Raw genomic sequence first — 20,713 nt, 5'->3', positions numbered from 1 at the left:
AGCAGTTTAAAAATATAATTGTATCGGCCAACGAAACACTAAACTTAGCCATACTCAGTCATATGTCTTTTTTGTGCTCATGTTTTATTTAAATTCTCCCCACTTATCCTTTTCTATTAATTGTACATATTGGCCTACAACAATTTTTTTTTGGCATCTCAACTAAATATACCTTAAAAAAATGAATATTACTTTCTCTACTAACCTCATGTAATGGGTTAATGTTTTTCAATTCACTGTCGATGTAGGTGTGGTATTACGATTTTATCCAATAATTTTTGTATTGTGAATATTTTTAAGACTTAAACAATTAAACAAACACATAAAATACAATTAAGACTCATAGTTTTTTATTTCTCTTTTTAAAAATTGAATTTATACAATAATCTACATACAACCTATAACCTACAAAAGTAAATTAATTATTAATATTATTTTTACGTGGAAATGACTTAGACATGTATAATAGGTATAATTTTTTATTTAAATTCTTTTTTAATGTTTTATTAGAAAATTATTTTGAAATATTATGTTATTATAAATATTATTAAATATTATTATTATTACTATATTTAAAATAATATGATCTATAATTTATCACATATACAAATCAAGAATAGTATAGGTATTTAGTGGAATATGTATATACGAATACACGATACATCACATATTAATAACATATCATATTGTTTTGTGTTCATTCGTATAAATATAACAGTAGACCATACATCGATTTTTTATATAATTATAAAATAATAATTTTATATGAATAAAATATAATTTTTGAGTGGTAGTTGCCATGGTAAAGCATACATACTTTAAAAGTATCCGTAACAGGTATATTATTATAGAAATATAATGAAAATTAGTATCTTTTACATCCAATTCTAAAATTAGAATCACGAAATGGGTTAAAGAAAAATATTATAAAACATTTATTTCACTTATTATGTATATAATATATAAGATACCAAACCCGGAGTACACTCGGTAAAATATTCTTATTTATTATTTTTCTTAGTATAATTAATAATAACTTCACTTATGATTAATATTGTAGAGGTACAGGCAGGGGCGGATCCAGAGTCGGGGAACTGTAGGTCAAGCCATTTCAAGAGGCTATTTTTGAGGAATGAAACTGAATTAGAAATTAATACCTTGTAAAAAAAACACAATATGTTCATAAAAGTGTACAAGTATATTTATATTACATTTTAGAATTAATGATACCACTGATAATGACTTATTTACGATTAATAAATATAATCTAATTTTATCAGCGCAACAAACATACGGAATAAAATATGATTTACTTAACTTTCTACTAAAACGATATAATCAGGGGCGAAATTTCAATGAAAAAACTGGGGGTGCTGAAGCCCTTCTATATTTTTCACTTTCCTTATTGTTTATAGACACCCGCAAACCGTACAATTCAACAGTTACCAAAATATTTGGTAAATATATGAATATTTCTAAATTTAAATTGTTTACTTTAATTTTATATTTTTATTGCACGTATAGGTAACGAATTACCTGTCTTTAAATACAAATGTTTTATCACATGATCACTTTTAGATTCTGACTGAAGCGAAAGATATTATGATTTTATAATGATGTGTGTATTTTATTTGTTTAACACTTTTTCGGATAGAAATACTGGTCCAAAAGTTTTTTCTAGGACTTTTTTAGATTTTAAATTGGCATGCAGTGGTACTTTAGATAGGTCATTTTTTAAAATCATAATAGTTTTTCTAGACGTGAGGAAAAAACTGTCCTGAAATAGTAAAAATACGCTGTAAATAAGACTTTCACATTTCAAATTTTAGTTATTAAGTCATAATCCCAAAAGTAATGTGGCTAGAAACTTGAAACTTTTACCCTAAGCAAAGATATTTTTTTTTCGTATTGTGAAATATTTTTGTATTGTATAAAAATTTATATATTTATACAAAAAATATCAAAAACTATTATGTTTTTCTATACATAATGAGTAATGAGTATTTAAATGTAAATTAACATAAACACATTTGGGGGTGCTTAGCACCCCCAAGCTCCCCCCAAATTGTGCCTATGGATATAATTTAAAATATAAATTATGAATTGAAAAATTTTAAATTCTGGATATACATGACATTCATTTTTCAAGTAACTCCGATGGGCCAACTGTCTAAGACTCCAAATCAAGGTCTAAAAAGAGAAAAAAAATTCCAAGAGGCCAATTTTGTCAATAAATATTAAGTGTGGGTCAGCTGACCCCCTGAAACCCCCTTAGATCCGCCCCTGGGTACAGGGTTTTATTAAGTAGTAAAATTGTTTTAATTAATTAATGATATAATATAACTTATAATGTTACATACAAATCAACTTGAATTCGAGTAAATTGTTTGTGAGGTTATTTGATAAAATAGATATTTTAATTACATCCAATAAATTATGAATTAAATATCGTAAGTAAGTATTATTGCAAATAAAATAAATAAGCATATTACAGTTCATACTTCATATAAATAAAACCCCTTTTGCATTATAGGATAATAATGAAATCAATGATAATAGATTGCACATGCCTTCCTTTAATATGTCTGTATATTATATAGTACATACCTACCTATATATAAAGTAAAACCGCGGGTTTTAGTTTCAACGGAATTATGATTAATATTTAAATTGTAAGCGACTATACTATAATAATATATATTTAATTTAAGACTATACTAATTTTATACAAATTTTCCAGCTTATTATAATGGTGTTTTTGACCAGATACTAAAATAAATGTTATATTATGCAATCGACAGACATAATGCGTAATGTGCGACGTATATTTTCTGAATTCTATTGACTTCTATTTGACAAGGCTGTACATATCGTGATTTATGACAAAAGTTATTGAATTTATCCCATAATTGAAAATAGTATTATACCACGATTGAGCCGTATACGCATGTATGACTAGTTCATAACTACCGTAGTCATAATGCCTTGGAGACATAATCCAAGTAGTCAAAATTTAACAGTTAAATATTATTTTTGAAATATTTTCACACATCTTATAATGTACCTATTTGCAAAAACTACAGGGATATTTAGTTAAATATGTGTATATTTTTAAGTCATTGAAAATAAAATTACTTCTGGGATTTTAAACCCTATTAGTTATTGCGGCATTTATGTATACTAGGTATTTATACAAAATCTATCGGATAGCTTGAATGCTGAAAGAAATAAAAACAATTTATCAGAATGTGTTCGTACATTATTATCTAACATTAGTAAAGCAAACGCATTTTGAGAAACCTAAAATGTAATTCGAGTTGCCTCGTAACACCTATAAATATCTACCGTGTTGAACGCATTTTTATTACGTTCTCTTTATTCCTAATCATTTTTATTTCATTCAAAATGTCATGAGATGTTTTGTTATAATTGTTCTATTTTGTTTTAAGTTTTTAACAGCACCAATTTTTCGCAGAAGATGTAACAAAAAATGGTGATACTTCATTTAAAAATCAGTACGAGCATGGAAATATAGTATACCATTATAAAAATATTCAACACTTTCCCAAATAAATCAGTTTTTAGCTACGGCATTGAAATCATGTGAATATAGCCAGGGTTGCAAGAAACAGTTTGTTTTAAATTAATAAAACTGGCTCATTATTATTATTTCTGACCGTTCCACACGAGTATATGTAGACGTGATGTAAACGCAAGCTATTGCCTTCTCAGTTTTTCTGTCATAATTTTCGTGCGAAAAATTCTTTCCTAGTGTGAATACATTTAAATTTTTAAAAATAGATCGACCAAAATACGAGGACACACTAAATAGTAATAAGTTTACGGTTTGTAGAGATGTCTATTATGTTTTCTTTTTTTTTTTTATAAAAGTTATAAAAGCTACGCTATCTAGTAGTGTATAATTTAATCGGTAAAAAGATAAACAAAGAAAAAGCGAGGGAAAACTAAAACTTATCGTAATTATTGTTTTGATAACAAGTAAAATACACAAATCATACTGTCGTGCGGTATCGTGCGTTTTTTTCATGTACTCTGAGTACTGGTGAATTTGATTTTATTACTCTTTAAAAAATAACAAACCTTTCCTTTCTTGTTGGGCATTTGTATTATACTTATATATTTTTCAATAATCACTGTTTGTAATATGGATAAGTGGACTCCAGATTTTTGGATTGCAAATGAAAATGAATGTAAGAAGACACTAATGGAACCAGGAAGTTGGGAGAAGGTAATTACTCTGTTAAATTCAAAGAACCAACGATCATTTATAATTTAATTTATTAATGGTCTGATTTATTTCCAAATTTTAATTTGTAAAAATATTTGAAGGTGCCTATATTATTTGAAAATGAAGCAGCTCTTGGAACGTTGGTACGATTTAAAGGAATGATACAAGATATGCTAAATCCTGAGTATTATAGTAAGACTTTTTCAATTATTAATTCTGCAACTAATGAAACCAAACTTTGCCAAGGAAAATATCATAGTACTGTTATAAACCAAGTAAGAGTAATAGTTTTTACTATAAGTCTTGTTTGATTTAATGATGCATTTAATATTTTCTTACAGTCTGAAGAAGAAGTTGAATTAGGAGATGATTTGATGGAGAGACAAATTATTGTTTGTATTCCAATCCCTGGATTAAACGAATGGGCCAAAGATGCAAATAATGAAAAGAAAGAACAATTGTATGTTTATAAATTTACTATTGAAATAACTATGCACCACTATAATTAATATTGTTATTATTATTATTATTATTATTATATGAATTTAGAGAAGGTTGTGACATTAAACGCATTCGTCTTGATCCAGTTTGCCAGAAGTACTCAAAAGAAGTATTTGTTTTTGTTAGTATTCACATTTTTTCTATGTTATTATCATTTAATATTGATAAGCATGTAATACTTTTATATGAATATTAATGAAATTATTTTAATGCTTAGACGTACCCAGAGGATGTTGAAACTAGTGAATTTAAGTTAAACAGTATTATTGAGGTTGTAGGATTTCTCGATCGACGTACAGTTCAAGGAGATAATGAAGAGTTAGATGAACAATCTCCATTAGTTAAGGAAACATATTGTATTCATACTGTTCAATTTAAATTAATTCCAAACTTAGTTACGGATAATGATGAAATGAGTAAGTTAAAATTTATTTCTTTTCTGACTATTAGTAAATTATGAAATGATCTTTGCTATATTTTTATCTGTTTAATTTATATTATGTAAATTGATGAATTGAAATTTAATTAAATGAGTTAAATTTGTAAAGATAACTACATCTGGAATGAAGCTTCAAATCTCCATGCTGAACTAAAATTGATATTAACTCAAGCATTATTAGGAGATTCTCTAGCAGCAGATTATTTATTATTTTATCTTACATCTACCATGTAAGTGTATTATTTTAACTTATTATTTATTATTATTTACTAAAAAAAAAATTTTTATAAAATAAGTTTTTATTTTGAATATTTAGATATAACAGACAGAATAATCAGGTGCCTGGAAAATTTTCATTAAATATTCGTGGAATTCCAGCTGGTATTGGAAAAAACTATACTAAAAAATTATACGCACTCATTTCTTATTTAGTAGTTAAAAGTGAATATTTACCAATCACGATTGACACTATGAATAATATGGATATGATACCAAGGTAATTTCATTTATGTGTATTGACTGCAATGTTTAGACATTTTAAGAGCATTTTTATGTTACTGAAATATTTCTAAACTAATAAAATTGTTTGTACATCATAAATTCATAATGTACTATTTTTATAAATAAATTAGGCATTAGAAAATATTTCTGAGTTTATTCACTTAAAAAAGTATTAAATATAACTATTTTTTTTCAATAACCTTGTATCTTTATATTAACAATTTAGTTGTATTTGAAGCATTGTTTAAGCATACATACATATATTTATTCAATGTTAGAAGCATAAATTATGTTCTTATTAATAATCTTCCAAAATAATGTTATTACAAACAATGTTTAACTCATTTTTTAAACCAATAGAATATTTTCAATTTACTTTAAAATGTTACATGTGATATTAAAAATTATGCTAATAGAAAAATTTGTGTTACTTTACAGTCAACTTTTATTAATTTATTATAAATTTAATATATTATTGATTAATATTTAAAATTAACTTAAGTAATTTATATTAAGAAATAAGTATATTGTTTTATTTTAGAAAATGTTATACTTCCAATAGACTTTTGAATGGAATTTTACAATTATCAAGTAGAACACATTTGATTTTAGATGAAACAGATTTGCAGCCAGGAAATTTGGACAGTAAAGGTAATATAAATCTTCAATTATATAACATGCTCATTATAAAACAATTATTTTTGAGTACAATAATTGTACAAAAAAAATATACTGTTACTTTTTTTAAATCAAGTGTTAATAATAATTTTTTTTATAGGAATACTTAATCTTCAGGCTCTTACTGATATAATTTCTAACCAACAGATTAAATATGATTTTACCTATTATAATATAAATTATGAAACTCAAATACCTGTTTTAACACTATCTATTGGAAAATCTCTTTTACCTGTAAGTTACTTCATTTATTGATATAGATTTTAAATGAATCAATTATCTAATATATTATTGTTTTATAATTACAGTGTGATATAGATATTGTATTAAATCCAGATCCTTCTTGTATTAACAATATTGAAGAAATAATAGATTCAGCACATAACTACCTAAAATCTCAGGCACTACTTTTACAAAAATTAAGAAAATATATAGCAATAATTTCAACATTTCCCTTTAATTTTAAAGAAGATACTTTAAAAGTAGAGTTTAATTAATTGGTTGGTTATTATAAAAAAATAAATAAATCATAATTTTTTAATTTTTTTTAGATTATTGAAAATGATTATGTACAAATGCGTAAAGCTGATCCTAAAAATATTTCTGCTGAAGATTTGCATCGTTTTATGATGGTTGCAAAGTAAGTTTTTAAATTTTACTTGAATAAATTTTTATTTTTAATAAATTATTTTTATTTTATAGATTAATTGCCTTGTGTTCGGGAAATAATGAACTGAATAAAGAAATTTGGGAAAGCTGTAAATCGTTAGAAAACCAGCGTAAATTAAGATATAAATAAATTTTAATAAATTTAAAATATGAATAATTTTCCTCTTTAAATTTTAAATTGCTTCATCTACCTTTGATAAATCTGTTGAAGTATTAATTTTAATAAATTACTGAGAAGTTTAATTTTCTTGGATTTCTAATTTTTTTTTTTTTAATTAAGTTTATTATAATTATAAAAGTATTTTATAATTTTCATATTATAAAATAATATAATAATAATATTCATATTTTCATATTCATTGTTTTCTATTTACAACAAATTTGATTACATCCCTTAGTATTGTATATTTGTTTTATTCAAAATAATAGCATTATACGTATCTGGGAAACATATATACTATTAATAACTAATTGAATTATCAGGCTTCGCCCATGTGTATTTATTTATTTATTTATTTTTTTCATATTTACAATATTATTTTAGAATATTATGGGTAATATTACTGAGCAAAATAAGTTTTATGCTTAGTTAGTCTTATGTTTTTTTTATGTTTAAAAACACCTTGAATACTACAATATTTTTGGTTTTTTCTTCTGACAGCAGTATTATCAGAATATCAAAAGAATATACGTGAACAGACAATCTATAATTAACCATGGGAGAAACAGTAATTTCTTAAATTCACTCCTGCTACTTTCAAAGATTACCCTTATGCTTTATTAACTGTCATGGCAAAACAGATCCTGACAAGAAACTATAGCCGTTTAAATTAAAAGTGGTAGTCAGATGAATGAAATCAAATTGATTCTTTGTAGAAAAACTACTTCTCCCATACTATTGTTTGTATAAGGTAGTGGCTATTAAAAATACTATTTACATATAGTGTTGGTGATAGCATTATGCGTGTGATAATTTTTATTGTTAAACTTATTTGAAAAATTTTATTAAACACTCCATTGACTGACAAAAAAAAGATAGGTCACAGGTAACTAGAAATTTGTGGGCCGCTGTGCTACACAATATGTATTAGTGTTTACTGGCATCATCACTTATAAGCTAATACATGCATAATATAAATAATTAAATCAAAAACATTACCTAAAATTATCTATAAAAATAAAACAAAAATAATATATTATAATATATTAAAATTTTACAAAGAAAACAACAACAAAAGTATAAATTTTACAGTACTTATTCACATTTCATTTTTGTTCACGATTGTTTTAATAAATTAAAGAATATTCAAAGAAAGGTTTTAGTGTATCGAATAAAAATAAAAACATAATAATTAAATAATTAGCATACGTAAAAATATATCATATGTAGTGCTCAGAAGTTGTATGAGATGCATATTGTTTTATATGCTCTCAATTATAGCAGACTAAGTTAGAAATCTGAGTTCTATAAGACATAATTTAAAAATCTAAAATGAACAATGTATATTTTGCATATTTTGTTGATTTTCATATGCATATTTAATAATTAGTTAAAAATTGATTTTTTTTTAACATGTATAAGGTTAAACCCCTAACTTGACTTTGAAAGAAATTTTTATAATTAAAATCTTCTATTGAAAAATCATCAGTTATTTTAAATTTTAAATCTTACGAAAGATGATTCAATGCAATAAATTAACAGGCATTATAGAACTGAAAAAATATTTTTAAATTATATTTCCAGGTCAATAAGAATGCCAACAAGTTATATATTTTTTTTCGGATCTAGGCCAAAATAGCGAAACAATTAATCACATTTATCACTAAATGCCAAAAAAATTTTCTAAATTATTATCACTAAATGTCTAATCGTATATTTTCACTATTTTTATTTTCGCCATAATTAATTCGCGATTTTTACATTCACAATTATTGTTTCGCTATTTTGGCTGGATATCATTTTTTTCAGTTATATATAGTTTTTGTGTAAATTATTAATTTATTATACATATTTTTTTTAGAATTCAGAATACACTTTTTGCATATTTTGCTTTTTTTAGCTACTACAACTTCTGAGCCCTAATCATATAGATATTTTATATTAAAATTTTCCATGCCAGTCACTAAAATTGTTTTCAAATCCCAAATGTGAATGTTACTAGTTAAATAATGTAATTAATGACCACATTCTTTACATTTATTCATAATTTCTGATGAATTTTAATTTTAAATAGTATATATTACTTATACTTCAAAGAATCATTATCTTTTGGAGGCATATGTCCATACTTAAAAGTCAGTCTTAATTCACCAATTTGGGTTATAGGAAGCACATCTGGAATCCATTCAATAATAAATGGTATTCGTTCCTTTTGATGAAGACTGACAATACCTATAACAATGTATTTATTTTATATTATTTTTATTATCCTTGAAGAATACTTACATTAACAAATGTACTCAAATTGAGTATAGAATTTAATTTTGTTTACTAACCAACTTTGAGATATGTCTTCAAATCATTTGGTTTTATTGGTTGGTGAGATTTATCAATTGGTATACCATCACACTTCTCATGTTCAAAAGCATCATATGTATTGTCTTGGTTTCTGATGAAACTACGACTTATTTTAAGAGGAACAAGAGGTGTTTCAAAAATTTTCTTCACCAACATTATATTAGTAATATGCCAAGTATACTTAGTCAGTGTACCTAAAGGCATAGAGTCACGTTTCACAAACACTACAGTAGAATTTGGTAAACGTTTTTTTGCAGAAGCAGCACACATACGTTCAAGCAAACATTCAAAAAACGACTGTAACCCAAAATAAAAAAAATGTTTAGATTTTCTTTTTACAAAAGCAAAGTAAAATTTAATTTTATCTTAATACCTACTTCTACACTACAAGATTATCTATCTGAACATTTCAGATTTGTAACTTTGTAATTTATTACCGACCCATTTTTAAATTATATAAAAAATTAATTTTTTATTTAAATCAAAACATTTCTATATAATTATCAATGAAACATTATTATTTAATAGCACTGTTCAATAACTGAATTAAAGTAACTGTATGTAATCTTGTTTGTCTACAAGTAATCTGACGAAAAATATAAATGTACACTTCTGGTGTCATAAAGCAATGTTTAGTTCTGTACGCTGGAGGTAAAGGAAACCATGTCCATTTTTTAAGAAATTTGGTAAGCTTCAGGTCTTTGAACATTTTTCGCTCTATATAAAGGTATAAGGCGCTATGTCAAGTTACCAAAAGTAACGGAAATAAAGAGCAATAAAGTAATTCAAATTAGTCATGAAAAAAAACATATTTTTAGATGAAAATAAATGAAAATTTGACTCCCTGTAAAATTACTATTTTGTGACATGATTTCTTTTACCTCCGGGGTACAGAGTTATTCTATGCTGATATTATGCATAACTTTAAAATTTAATGTTGATAATTAAGTATATTACTGACTTTATGAATATGGAACACTATAGTTGGAGGATTGCCATCAAATTGATAATGCATTTCCTGATTAATTCGTTCTGTAACTGAAGACAGCCAATTTTCAAAACTTAATACTGGATTTGGATTAATAACTTGTGGTTCTTCAAGACCTAAATATAAAAAAAAAAACTGTATATTTAGTTCAGTATAGACATTTAAAATAATTATAATCTTACAATTTTTCTTTTTCATCCTAGAGTTATTTTGATTTGTTTTATTCCGTTTCTGAAAAAATGAATTAGCTTAGGCTCTTTATATTATTACTTAGTGATAATATTATTGTTATTATGGTATAGAATTTTTCTAGGAAAATTAAAATTACTTTTTTTTTTATCCTTTAACCACTTTATTTGTAAGGAGAGCTTGATTAATTGTAATAAGTCTTAACATGTATTCTATAATTTAAATTGGGTCAAGAGATCAAGTTATATTTCTTATTAATGATTTTTTTGTTAATACGTTTATATTTGATTTATAATTATTCTAAAATAATTTTTACTTTCTTTTATAAAGAAATCTAGCTCAGATTTCAAATTTGTTGAGTTCTAAAATTAAAAAGTACTTTATTTTTATTTCCTACACATTCACTCTTAATTTACTACTGTTTGGTTATTTGATTTGTATCATTTGAGCGACGTTTTCTGTTTGAAAACAAATACAGAGAACATTAATTAAAATTAATTCTTCTAACCAGTTTGAGTATCTGTCTGGATATTTAGGTTCCATCTATTGGTTTTATTTTATTTCAAGTTTGCTTTATCTTAATAATGTAGATATTATTTGAAATTTATATAAATAACCATAAACTAAAATTAAATGATTGGGTTTATTGGGTATAAATTAAAAATGAAATGTACAAATAAGTAATAACTAGTTGCTAAAGTTAAAAAAGATCAATAAATAAAAAAATATATACAAATACAAAATGCAACTTTTATAGTCTTACTAAGAAAATAGGAAACCTTTAATGCAAGATCAAAAATAACTACCGGTCGATCAATCACATTATATTAATTTAATTGTATGATACTGCAGTCAGAGTGAATAAAATAATAAGTGATATAATTCAGGAATTTTAGTACTCCCCGAGGACAGTGTTTTTATTGTATTGATGAACAATGTAGGCTGCTGATCCCTGTAGTTCTTAATAGATTGTTGCAATTAAAGATAAAATTACAGATATGTATAGCTGTATTTGTTATATTGCTTTTAATTTTAACAAATCACCATGTTCTTGAGATTTTCATTGGGTTCTTAGTTATGATAAGATGGTTTAATAGTCAAATCATTAGACAGATGTAGGTACTTTGTTTGGTTTGCATTATAGCTCATTGGTAGCTGATATGATTTATAAAGCATCTGTTAGTAAAAAGTATTTGATTTATAAAATAACTTAATGAAGTTGCATAGATACATTTTGGTATTTATTAAATATTACACTTATAATAAAATAATAATTGAGTTAAAATAAAATAATATTCACTTTTGATATAATTTTAGGAACTGTTCTTTGATGTTTAGGTGCAATGTTATCTAAGACACAAGTTTCACTGGTTATGATCTGATCACCAAAGAATGTGACTGGTTCATAACTTTCTTCTGTTATTGCTACTTGATCACCTTTAACATCCATTAAATTAATATTTAATATAATTGATTATTACACTTAGTTTAAATAAATGTAACTCTATGGCATTATCATATTTTATACATACAGTTATACTGAATTATTACAAAAATATTTTGTTACTTTGTAAATTGTCAAGTTGAACAATAGTTGCAGATAATGTGGAGATGGAAACAAAGGGGTTAAGATTTTTTTCAAAGTCTTGAACCATATACCGTGAACTTGCTATTGCACTTAAACATGCAATATAATGACAGCAAAAGTATGTATTTAAATCTGGTATTTGATCCTAAAAAAAAAAATATTGTAAACATATTATACAGTATAATACAAGGCTGGGCAAGTTAACTAATTATTTTAACTCGTTAAGTTAAGTTAATACAGAAAGATGTAAGTTAAGTTTAAAGTTAAAATTTAGTTTTCTTATTTATTTAACTCGTTAAAAGTTAAAAGTTAATTTGAAAAAAAAGTAACTTAACTTAGTTAAAAATAAGTTAATTTTCTTTTTTTATGTACAATATATTATCATACATTTTTATCAAAGCTTAACAAATAACACAATATAATGGAAGTCTAACTATTTTCAATAAACATATGTAATTGTATTAATTACAGTAGGTACTTAGTAAGTACTAAATATAATTTTAAATATATGAAATTTATATTAGGACAAATTAATAAATTAACTCGTTAAGTTAGAAGTTGTTTAAAAAAAAAAGAAACTCGTTAAGCTGGAAGTTACTTTTGAAAATAAAAGTAACTCGTTAAATAACTTAGTTAAAAGTAACTTAACTTTAACTTTTTAACTTGTTAATGCCCAGCCTTGGTATAATATGAATAATATCTTACCATTTGATCAACAGTAACTAGTGTAGTTGTACAGCAAAAGCATCTATTATATTTTCCAATGATACAATGCAAGTACCCTAATGGATTTTGAGTGGTAATTTTGCATCGTACAACAAATATATTTTCAGATACACGTTGTAAATAGGGTTTTTTCTTATCTATAAAATTTGACCATACTTCCTAAATTATAGACAAAAATGTTAAACAAAAACATTGAGTCATTAAAAAAAAAAATAAAATAAACTTACTTGTTTAACAGTCTGAGGAACCCTAAAAGATTCCAAAACTTGTTGATCAATTTTTAAAGATACACCAATTGTATTACAATCAAAACAACTACGTACATGTTTGCAAGGTTCACTTTGAATACTTGTGTTTAATACACTTTCCTATAAAAGATAATAACTTATGCAAGATGAAATAAATTTTAAAATATTGAAGAATTGTTAGATTGATATATTTAATTCCGTAATCATTACATAAAAATAACATTTGATATATAATATATATAAATGTATGTAATAAAAAAACAGTTGTTCATATATTTAATTTATATCTAATTAAATTCCAATTTTAGATAATATTTTCAAAAAATGTATTTCCTTAATAAATAATAATATTATATAAACTATTTAATTGTATATTAATTTATGAATATTAAACATTTAATACATTTTGTTTTATTTGATTAATTTATTAAATAATAATAATACTCACATTTAATTGAAAATGTATTAATATTTTATGTTAAAGAAAAATAAAGGAAAACTATTTAAATGTATCAAATATTAATAATAAAAACTAAAATTATATTTTATAGTACTATTAACTCAATCAAATATAGTTTGATTACATTTTTTTTCTAAATTTTGGAATTTGTTTATTTTTTTATAAATCCATATAAACAAATTGGTATTTTACTAAAGTATCTACTAATACCGTAAAATGTATAACATCAGATAAAAATACAATATTTAAATAATTCAATGATATTTAAAATAACATAAATACTTTCATTTACTTGATTTCCATGGTTAAATATAATTTTTTAGTTATTGAAAAACTGATTAAGATCTATAATAAAATTATGATTACTATTTTGACTTACATGACACTTAAGAACATTACTATCAAACGAACGACCACAAGAATGGACTAAACAAATTCCTGTATCAAGTTTGTTGATTTCTTTATTTTTTGCACCAGGAAAATGGACAAAACCCCTCTCGTTGAAATCAATATTCTCAGACATTATGTAAGAGAAAATCTGTAATATTTACTTGTGAAAACATTGGAAAACTCAAATCGTGAATAGTAATTTTACTCTAGACGAAGAGGATGTAAGAAGACTGCATACTTCAGAAGGTGATACTCTTTTATTGTTTGGTTTCAATAACAAGTCACAATTCTTGCACACTACAGTTCTTGTGCCATTATATGTTCCACACGATGGACACTTTTTCACACCCCTTTTAGTAGATCGACCCAAATCAGACAGCAGAGCTTTTATTTTATTAGTATGGGCCATCGTGTTCAACTGTAGCCGACAAGAATATAATAACTTTTAACATAAGAACAACAGTATAACTGCTACTTATAAATATTTTCAACAGTGAATTCATAAGAAATTATGAAGCCAGTATAATACGGTAAACTGAATTGGAAAATCTAAAACCAACACTGAATTTATTTGTAATATTTTAAATCAAATCTCATATCAAAAAGTATTCGTTTTATCAGTTAAGGCACCACTCACGGACATTATCACAGTCTACCACCACGGATACGATCATTTTCTCCAATAGTTGTGCTGTCTTCAATGAATGAAAAGCGATAGTGATAACATAGATAAGACTATAGATTTATACCACAGATTTCTATACTAGTTTAGTATAGAAGTCTGTGATTTATACATAGACCTTATACTCTGAGTATAAAGGTAGCCACACACGGTCCGGTCGGCCTGTCAGTTATGCCTGCACAGGCCGCCGGAGACCGGTCGGCCGGACTGACGCAGCGCTCACATACGTTCCGACGAATCTGTCCGGCCGCGGCAAGTTTGTATTTATTTTATACTGTAGAGACATGGCTACCAACGAAGACGCGCTTGCTGTTTTAGGGTTGTTGATAGCCATGAAAAATAATAAAATTAAAAAACGTCCCTTTTGCATTTATCATGGTATTCTCTAGATTTTATTTTCCACAAACAATGTTCACTTCGGTAAATATTAATAAAATCTTCAATACACTGAGATTCTTTCTCTCGAGACATTTTTTAATGACAAAACTTCACAAAAGTGCAGAGCAGTGCAATATGCAGTGTAGTATAAACACGTGGACTGTGAAATAAAATTAAACCGTCTGGCAATTTGGTCGGATGGACGAACGAGTTTTCATATTTTCTCCGGCGGCCTGTACAGATATAACTGTTCAGGCGACCGGAACCCACAAACACAACGGCCGACCGGTCTCCGGCGGCCTGTGCAGGCATAACTGACAGGCCGACCGGACCGTGTGTGGCTACCTTAAGGTCTATGGATTTATACCTGTTCGTGCGCTTATCAAATTAATATATGTCATCCGTGCTATCGGACTTTGGAAAGTGTGATCTGTGCGTTTCGCTCTCACGGCGGCGATTACGTCTTTTTCCATCTTTCCACCCGTCCTCGTCCTTTACTCGCATGGGAATTATACCATCTAAATGTAAATGGTGATTCAATTATTTATTATGATTTCGTGAAATTATTATCATTATTATACATTATGTAATAGTAATTATTTTTGTCTTGCCGGTCGCGATACCGGGTCGTCCCCTTTTTTTTTCTCTGTTCGTCATTCGTTCACACAGCAACACTTATCGTTTTGTTTTTTCATTTTTTGTTCGCCATTGCGGCATACGTTGTTACTCTTCTGCCATTGGGGCAACGTTGTTTTATTATTATTATTCTCGCCTATGTGGCTTAAAGTAATGTTAAATTGTGAATTATAATAATATATTATTTTCACTACAGCAACGTATTACCAATAAAAAAAATCAAAAGATCTCATTTTCTTTGTTATGATTTATTATTGTCTGCGTGTCCACCGTCTACCTAATTATCACGTTCAGGTCGTCATATTGTCCACCGTTATACGTAAGTCCGCCAGCATCCGGTGTGGCGTGTGAGAGGCCGTCCAGGACTTCGAGTACCATCATCGTAGTTACTATCAGTTACCATTTTTGTCCATATTCACCGTGTCATCAAGTAATTTAAATAATGATTTGAACGTTTAGTTCTGTGGTCACTGCACCAGACCGTTTCGAACACAGAGACCCCCCCCCCCAATAATTAAACTCTATTTCTTATTGTCATGGATGTAGCGAGGGTGGGGCAGGGGGGCACTTGCCCACACCTGCGCCTGAAACTGAATTATATTTGTTTATACCAAACGTGTAAGTTTTACATTAAAATCAAAAATTAAATAAGATATAATTCTAAAAGTAGTTTAGTGGGACCGAGTGATATCTACACATGTAATCGTTTTGACGTTTAATGTGTTATCCAATGGTCTATCTGTAGATTATTTGAATTACGAATTTAACACTAATCATTTTATGTTTTTGCCTCTCCCTGATTTAAATTTTAGCTACGCCCATGCCTATTGTGCAAATTACTTGTTTCCGTTCCTCCGTCAGTGATATCATATCCTCTGCCCAGTGAGATTGATGATTAAGTTGCCTATAAGCATTTAAACCGACACTCAGAGAAATAGCCTAACTCATACAAAGTTGGGCGCAAAACTATTATTACCATTGTACTTTTTTTTTTATTTATGTCATTGTGACTGGTCCTTTCATAATCATTTCGGTCCAAACAGTAGCTATGTTCTTAATTGTTATGTACTCAGTACCTAACTAAAAAGTACTTTTATTTAAAAATGTGATGATAATGCAATGACAATCAGATAACATTTTATAATTTTAAGGTGCATGTTTATTATTCTGCAAATAGTTTTCCAATTTTAATATTATAAATTATCATCAATATTGATTTATAACATTTGTCTTAAGGTACGGTTTCCAAGCTGCGGCTGGCCGCAGCGGCTAGCCGCAACGATCAGCCGTAACGATTAAACGTTGCGTGCCGACTGGTTTCCTAAATACGACTAGACGTTACGGCCGGAGTTAATTTTACCCTAATATTGTGTAGAGTACAGACGTGTTTTTTTGGTAAATAATTTATTTATTATACTAGTTTTGTTGTTAATTGTTAGTTTGTTAACAAAGTATAGTGATGGAAGAAGTTATTGATAATATAATATAATATCTTTATGTATTCGTGGGAGCTATCATACAATACAGATTGCTTCTCAACTTCTTCCACCAAAACTTCATCATTGTTCGACGAAAATGTAGATTTTGACATAGTTTTTAATTAAAATACAAAAAATACAATAAAACACTATATGACACGCACCACGACTCACGCAATGTACTGCTACCAGACCACTATAGCCGCGAGCCGCAACGAATATTTAAATCACGCAATCGTCGATCGCACGTTGAAAACCACGCTCCGCAATTTTAAATAGCACAGTCAGACTACGTGTGCCGTTGCGGCTAGCCGCTGCGGCCAGCCACAGCTTGGAAACCGTACCTTTACGAGTTATAGAGTTCATGGTTAAACTGAATGTCACACAGTAAATATTTAATTTATATTTTTAACTATTTATGATCATGATTAAAATTTTTATAACATAATAAATATTACATTTTTAGTATATATATTAAAAATATATATGAAATATTTAATTTGTGTTTGATTACAATTTGTATTTTGCTATCTTTTATCTCTTAATACATTTGATTTACATCATCTTTATCTTTATCTAAATAAAAAAATTACTCATTTAATCCAAACACTGATGACTGGATACGTCTGAATTCAATATCGATACGGAGCCCTTTTATATGTTGATAGATAGCTTCATTTTCGTGTGCTCTCTATTTCAATTACGCGTCTTCAATTGATTACGATTTTTTATAATTGTTATAATTTACATTGATTGACATGCGCTACAAGTATATTAATTATCTTAGGTTTCCAATATACATGTTTTATTAGCTTACGTTCGCACGTGTACAATATGGGTTTTCTTGGTAAATGATTTTGATTAATTAAAAGAGTATAATCATGATTTTCTCGGTTACTTAAATATAGAAAATAGCGTCTTATAAGATTGTTTTTATGTTTAAGCTTATTAATTTAGTAATATTTGGGATTTTACACTATATTGGAATAATTTAGAATTTTTCCTGCGAAGATCCATTCGTGTATCTGAATAATAATTAATAATTAATTGTTCTTACTCAAGTGCAGCGGTTCCCAAACTTTTTCAGACTATTACCCATAAATTAGGTTAGATATTATAAAACAGCCCTCCCCACAAAAAAAAGCACTGTGTGCCAAGCCGGATTATTGGTTATTGCAACCCAGTTAGATAAATTCGTGGAACTGTAATGATGATATAAGTATTATATATAGAAACATATTTTTGTATTTTTTGGTTGTATCTGTACGTCGTTAGTTCTATAGGAGAGACTGCGGATAATCGAAAGTATACTGTAAAAATATTATTTGAAGGCGCTAAAATAACAACAATAATTATAATAGTAAGTATAAAGTGCATAAAATAAAATAAAATAAAAATTAGTCCAGTCTTTGCTCCTTAAAAATCCTGTTTACCCCTTGGATTTTAATTACCCACAGGTTGGGCATCGCTACTCCAGAAGATTTTAAGTTTGATTTTAATGGTTTTGCGTGTAAGTTTACTATTTATCGATTGGTCGTTATTAAAATAGGGAATTTAAAATAGTGATTAAATGGTTTTTAGTGCAATTTTTATATAAATATCCTCGATGATCTTTTAATATTTAAATTTTTTCTATAATTAACTAATTATTTAATTGCTCCGTAGTATATGGACGTTTACTTGGTGTTTATAAAATAAAAAAATTTAGCCTCTTGTATATTATCGAATGAAATTGATGTACCTTCACATTTCTACAAAGACCAATTGCTTTCTTAGTTTCTTATTCAAACGTGGATGTACTTATCGCAGCTATTCAATTCATTGAAGTGTTTTTAAATGGTAAAATTTAATCTTTTGAATTTTTTTTAAAGAACCTCAGCGTCTAACTTGATTCACTGCACTTTTTTACGTCTTACCTATATGCCATCACTAATTATTTAGCAAATGAGCCATTAAGACGAATAATGACGAACACTATAATGTAAACGCAAATTCTTTAACTAAATTATTATTTAATATAATAATAATTCTATTCGAATACTGAGTTAATAGATATATTTTTTTCCTATGTAATTTAACCACATACAATGTAAACCCTACTATTGATATTAATATTAACATTTTTCATACATATGCTTAAATATGTTAAATCAGTAAATTGTATAATAAATAAATAACCATAGTCATCATAGGTTTTAGTACCTATGGGCCAATATATTTTATCGTTTTTGGTTCTCGGTTATACTTCATATTTTATTGTTGAATTTTCGAACAATTTTCATTAACGTTTTGAAGATAATAACAGTAATTACATCACCTGACGTTGTTTTCATTAGGTTATAAAATCAATCGGTCGCCAAACGTGTTCCAATTTGTGTTTTGTTGGATCAATAATCATATTTGTATAAGCGAATATTCACTTCATGGAAATATTGATTTCGCTAATCTTAACAGGCTTATAAATGATAAAGTTTAATGCTTTTTTTTATTGGACTTGGGAGTATTTGGCTGCTTTTTTGGATCTATAACTCTTTCCTTATTGACAAACGTTATTTTATATGAAAAAATAATTTATAATTATTATAAAAAGTGGGTACATATATTTAAGTAATATAACTAACCATATTAATTTGAGGTGGTTGCTTGACCACAGAATTTATTGAGCGTTTTTCTTCGATTAAGTTTATAATCTCAAGTACTAGAATTATTCCAGCAATGACGACGTAAATAACTATATCTGAACATACTTCCACTAACAACTTAATAATGCCCTTCACCCGAGAGCTATTTTTAAATTTTGTCCATAGTCTGAATGGTATGATGATTAACTAATTCAAATATGCAAAGATAATATTTTTTAATACAAGAATTTAATACCATAGGTATTAATTATTATTTACATAGAATTTAAAATTTGATTCAGAAATATTATAAAAGTATTTACATAATATAAAAACAGTTACATATACATATATAAACAGTGGTCGAAATGGCTCAAGATAAGTGGAGGGATGTCTTATAATTCAGATTTCCTGATATAATCATAACATTCTTCACACCTTGTGTATCTATAATATTTTTTTTTTTTATAGTTCACATAAAGTATATTATCTTAGTCCGTGGCTCTAAATATGGGTATAAACGAGTTGCAAAACGGCTTATACTAAACACCACGATAAGCCGGGCGCCTGGGCCTGAATTTTAAAAACAATTATTTTCACTGAAAAAAAAAAATGCCTTATATATAAATATAAAAATGATAAGTATATCATTTAAAAATACAAGTCTTGAGTAGGCACGGATTAACACTATCGTAGGCCCTAGGCCCCTAGTCCTTGCAGGGCCATTGTCTAATAATCAAATGGTTAAGAGACCTTCTCTTTGGAAAAGGAAGT

General features: G+C 26.9%; 2 protein-coding genes across 2 annotated transcripts; one reads left to right on the top strand and one right to left on the bottom strand.

Annotated features, from left to right (window-relative positions):
- Positions 1 to 44: 44 nt before the first annotated feature.
- LOC112685325 (uncharacterized protein C2orf42) lies at positions 45 to 15,044 on the bottom strand. Its single transcript, XM_025557168.1, has 12 exons — positions 14,350 to 15,044; positions 14,134 to 14,292; positions 13,274 to 13,414; positions 13,026 to 13,205; positions 12,300 to 12,465; positions 12,033 to 12,169; positions 10,726 to 10,774; positions 10,517 to 10,659; positions 9,534 to 9,852; positions 9,282 to 9,429; positions 206 to 301; positions 45 to 134 (listed from the first exon to the last, which is right to left on the bottom strand). Exons 1-11 carry the CDS (start codon positions 14,551 to 14,553, stop codon positions 265 to 267), a joined length of 1,683 nt encoding a protein of 560 aa, XP_025412953.1. The 5' UTR covers positions 14,554 to 15,044; the 3' UTR covers positions 45 to 134; positions 206 to 264.
- On the top strand, positions 3,984 to 7,280 carry LOC112685326 (mini-chromosome maintenance complex-binding protein). Its single transcript, XM_025557170.1, has 12 exons — positions 3,984 to 4,249; positions 4,351 to 4,524; positions 4,591 to 4,709; positions 4,799 to 4,871; positions 4,968 to 5,166; positions 5,299 to 5,419; positions 5,506 to 5,685; positions 6,232 to 6,341; positions 6,469 to 6,602; positions 6,677 to 6,850; positions 6,920 to 7,008; positions 7,071 to 7,280. Exons 1-12 carry the CDS (start codon positions 4,166 to 4,168, stop codon positions 7,165 to 7,167), a joined length of 1,554 nt encoding a protein of 517 aa, XP_025412955.1. The 5' UTR covers positions 3,984 to 4,165; the 3' UTR covers positions 7,168 to 7,280.
- Positions 15,045 to 20,713: the final 5,669 nt, after the last annotated feature.

Source organism: Sipha flava, unplaced genomic scaffold, assembly GCF_003268045.1.
Source record: "Sipha flava isolate LNK unplaced genomic scaffold, YSA_version1 273_pilon_pilon, whole genome shotgun sequence".
Lineage (NCBI taxonomy): Eukaryota > Metazoa > Arthropoda > Insecta > Hemiptera > Aphididae > Sipha > Sipha flava.
This window is presented reverse-complemented; position numbering and strand designations above follow the sequence as displayed.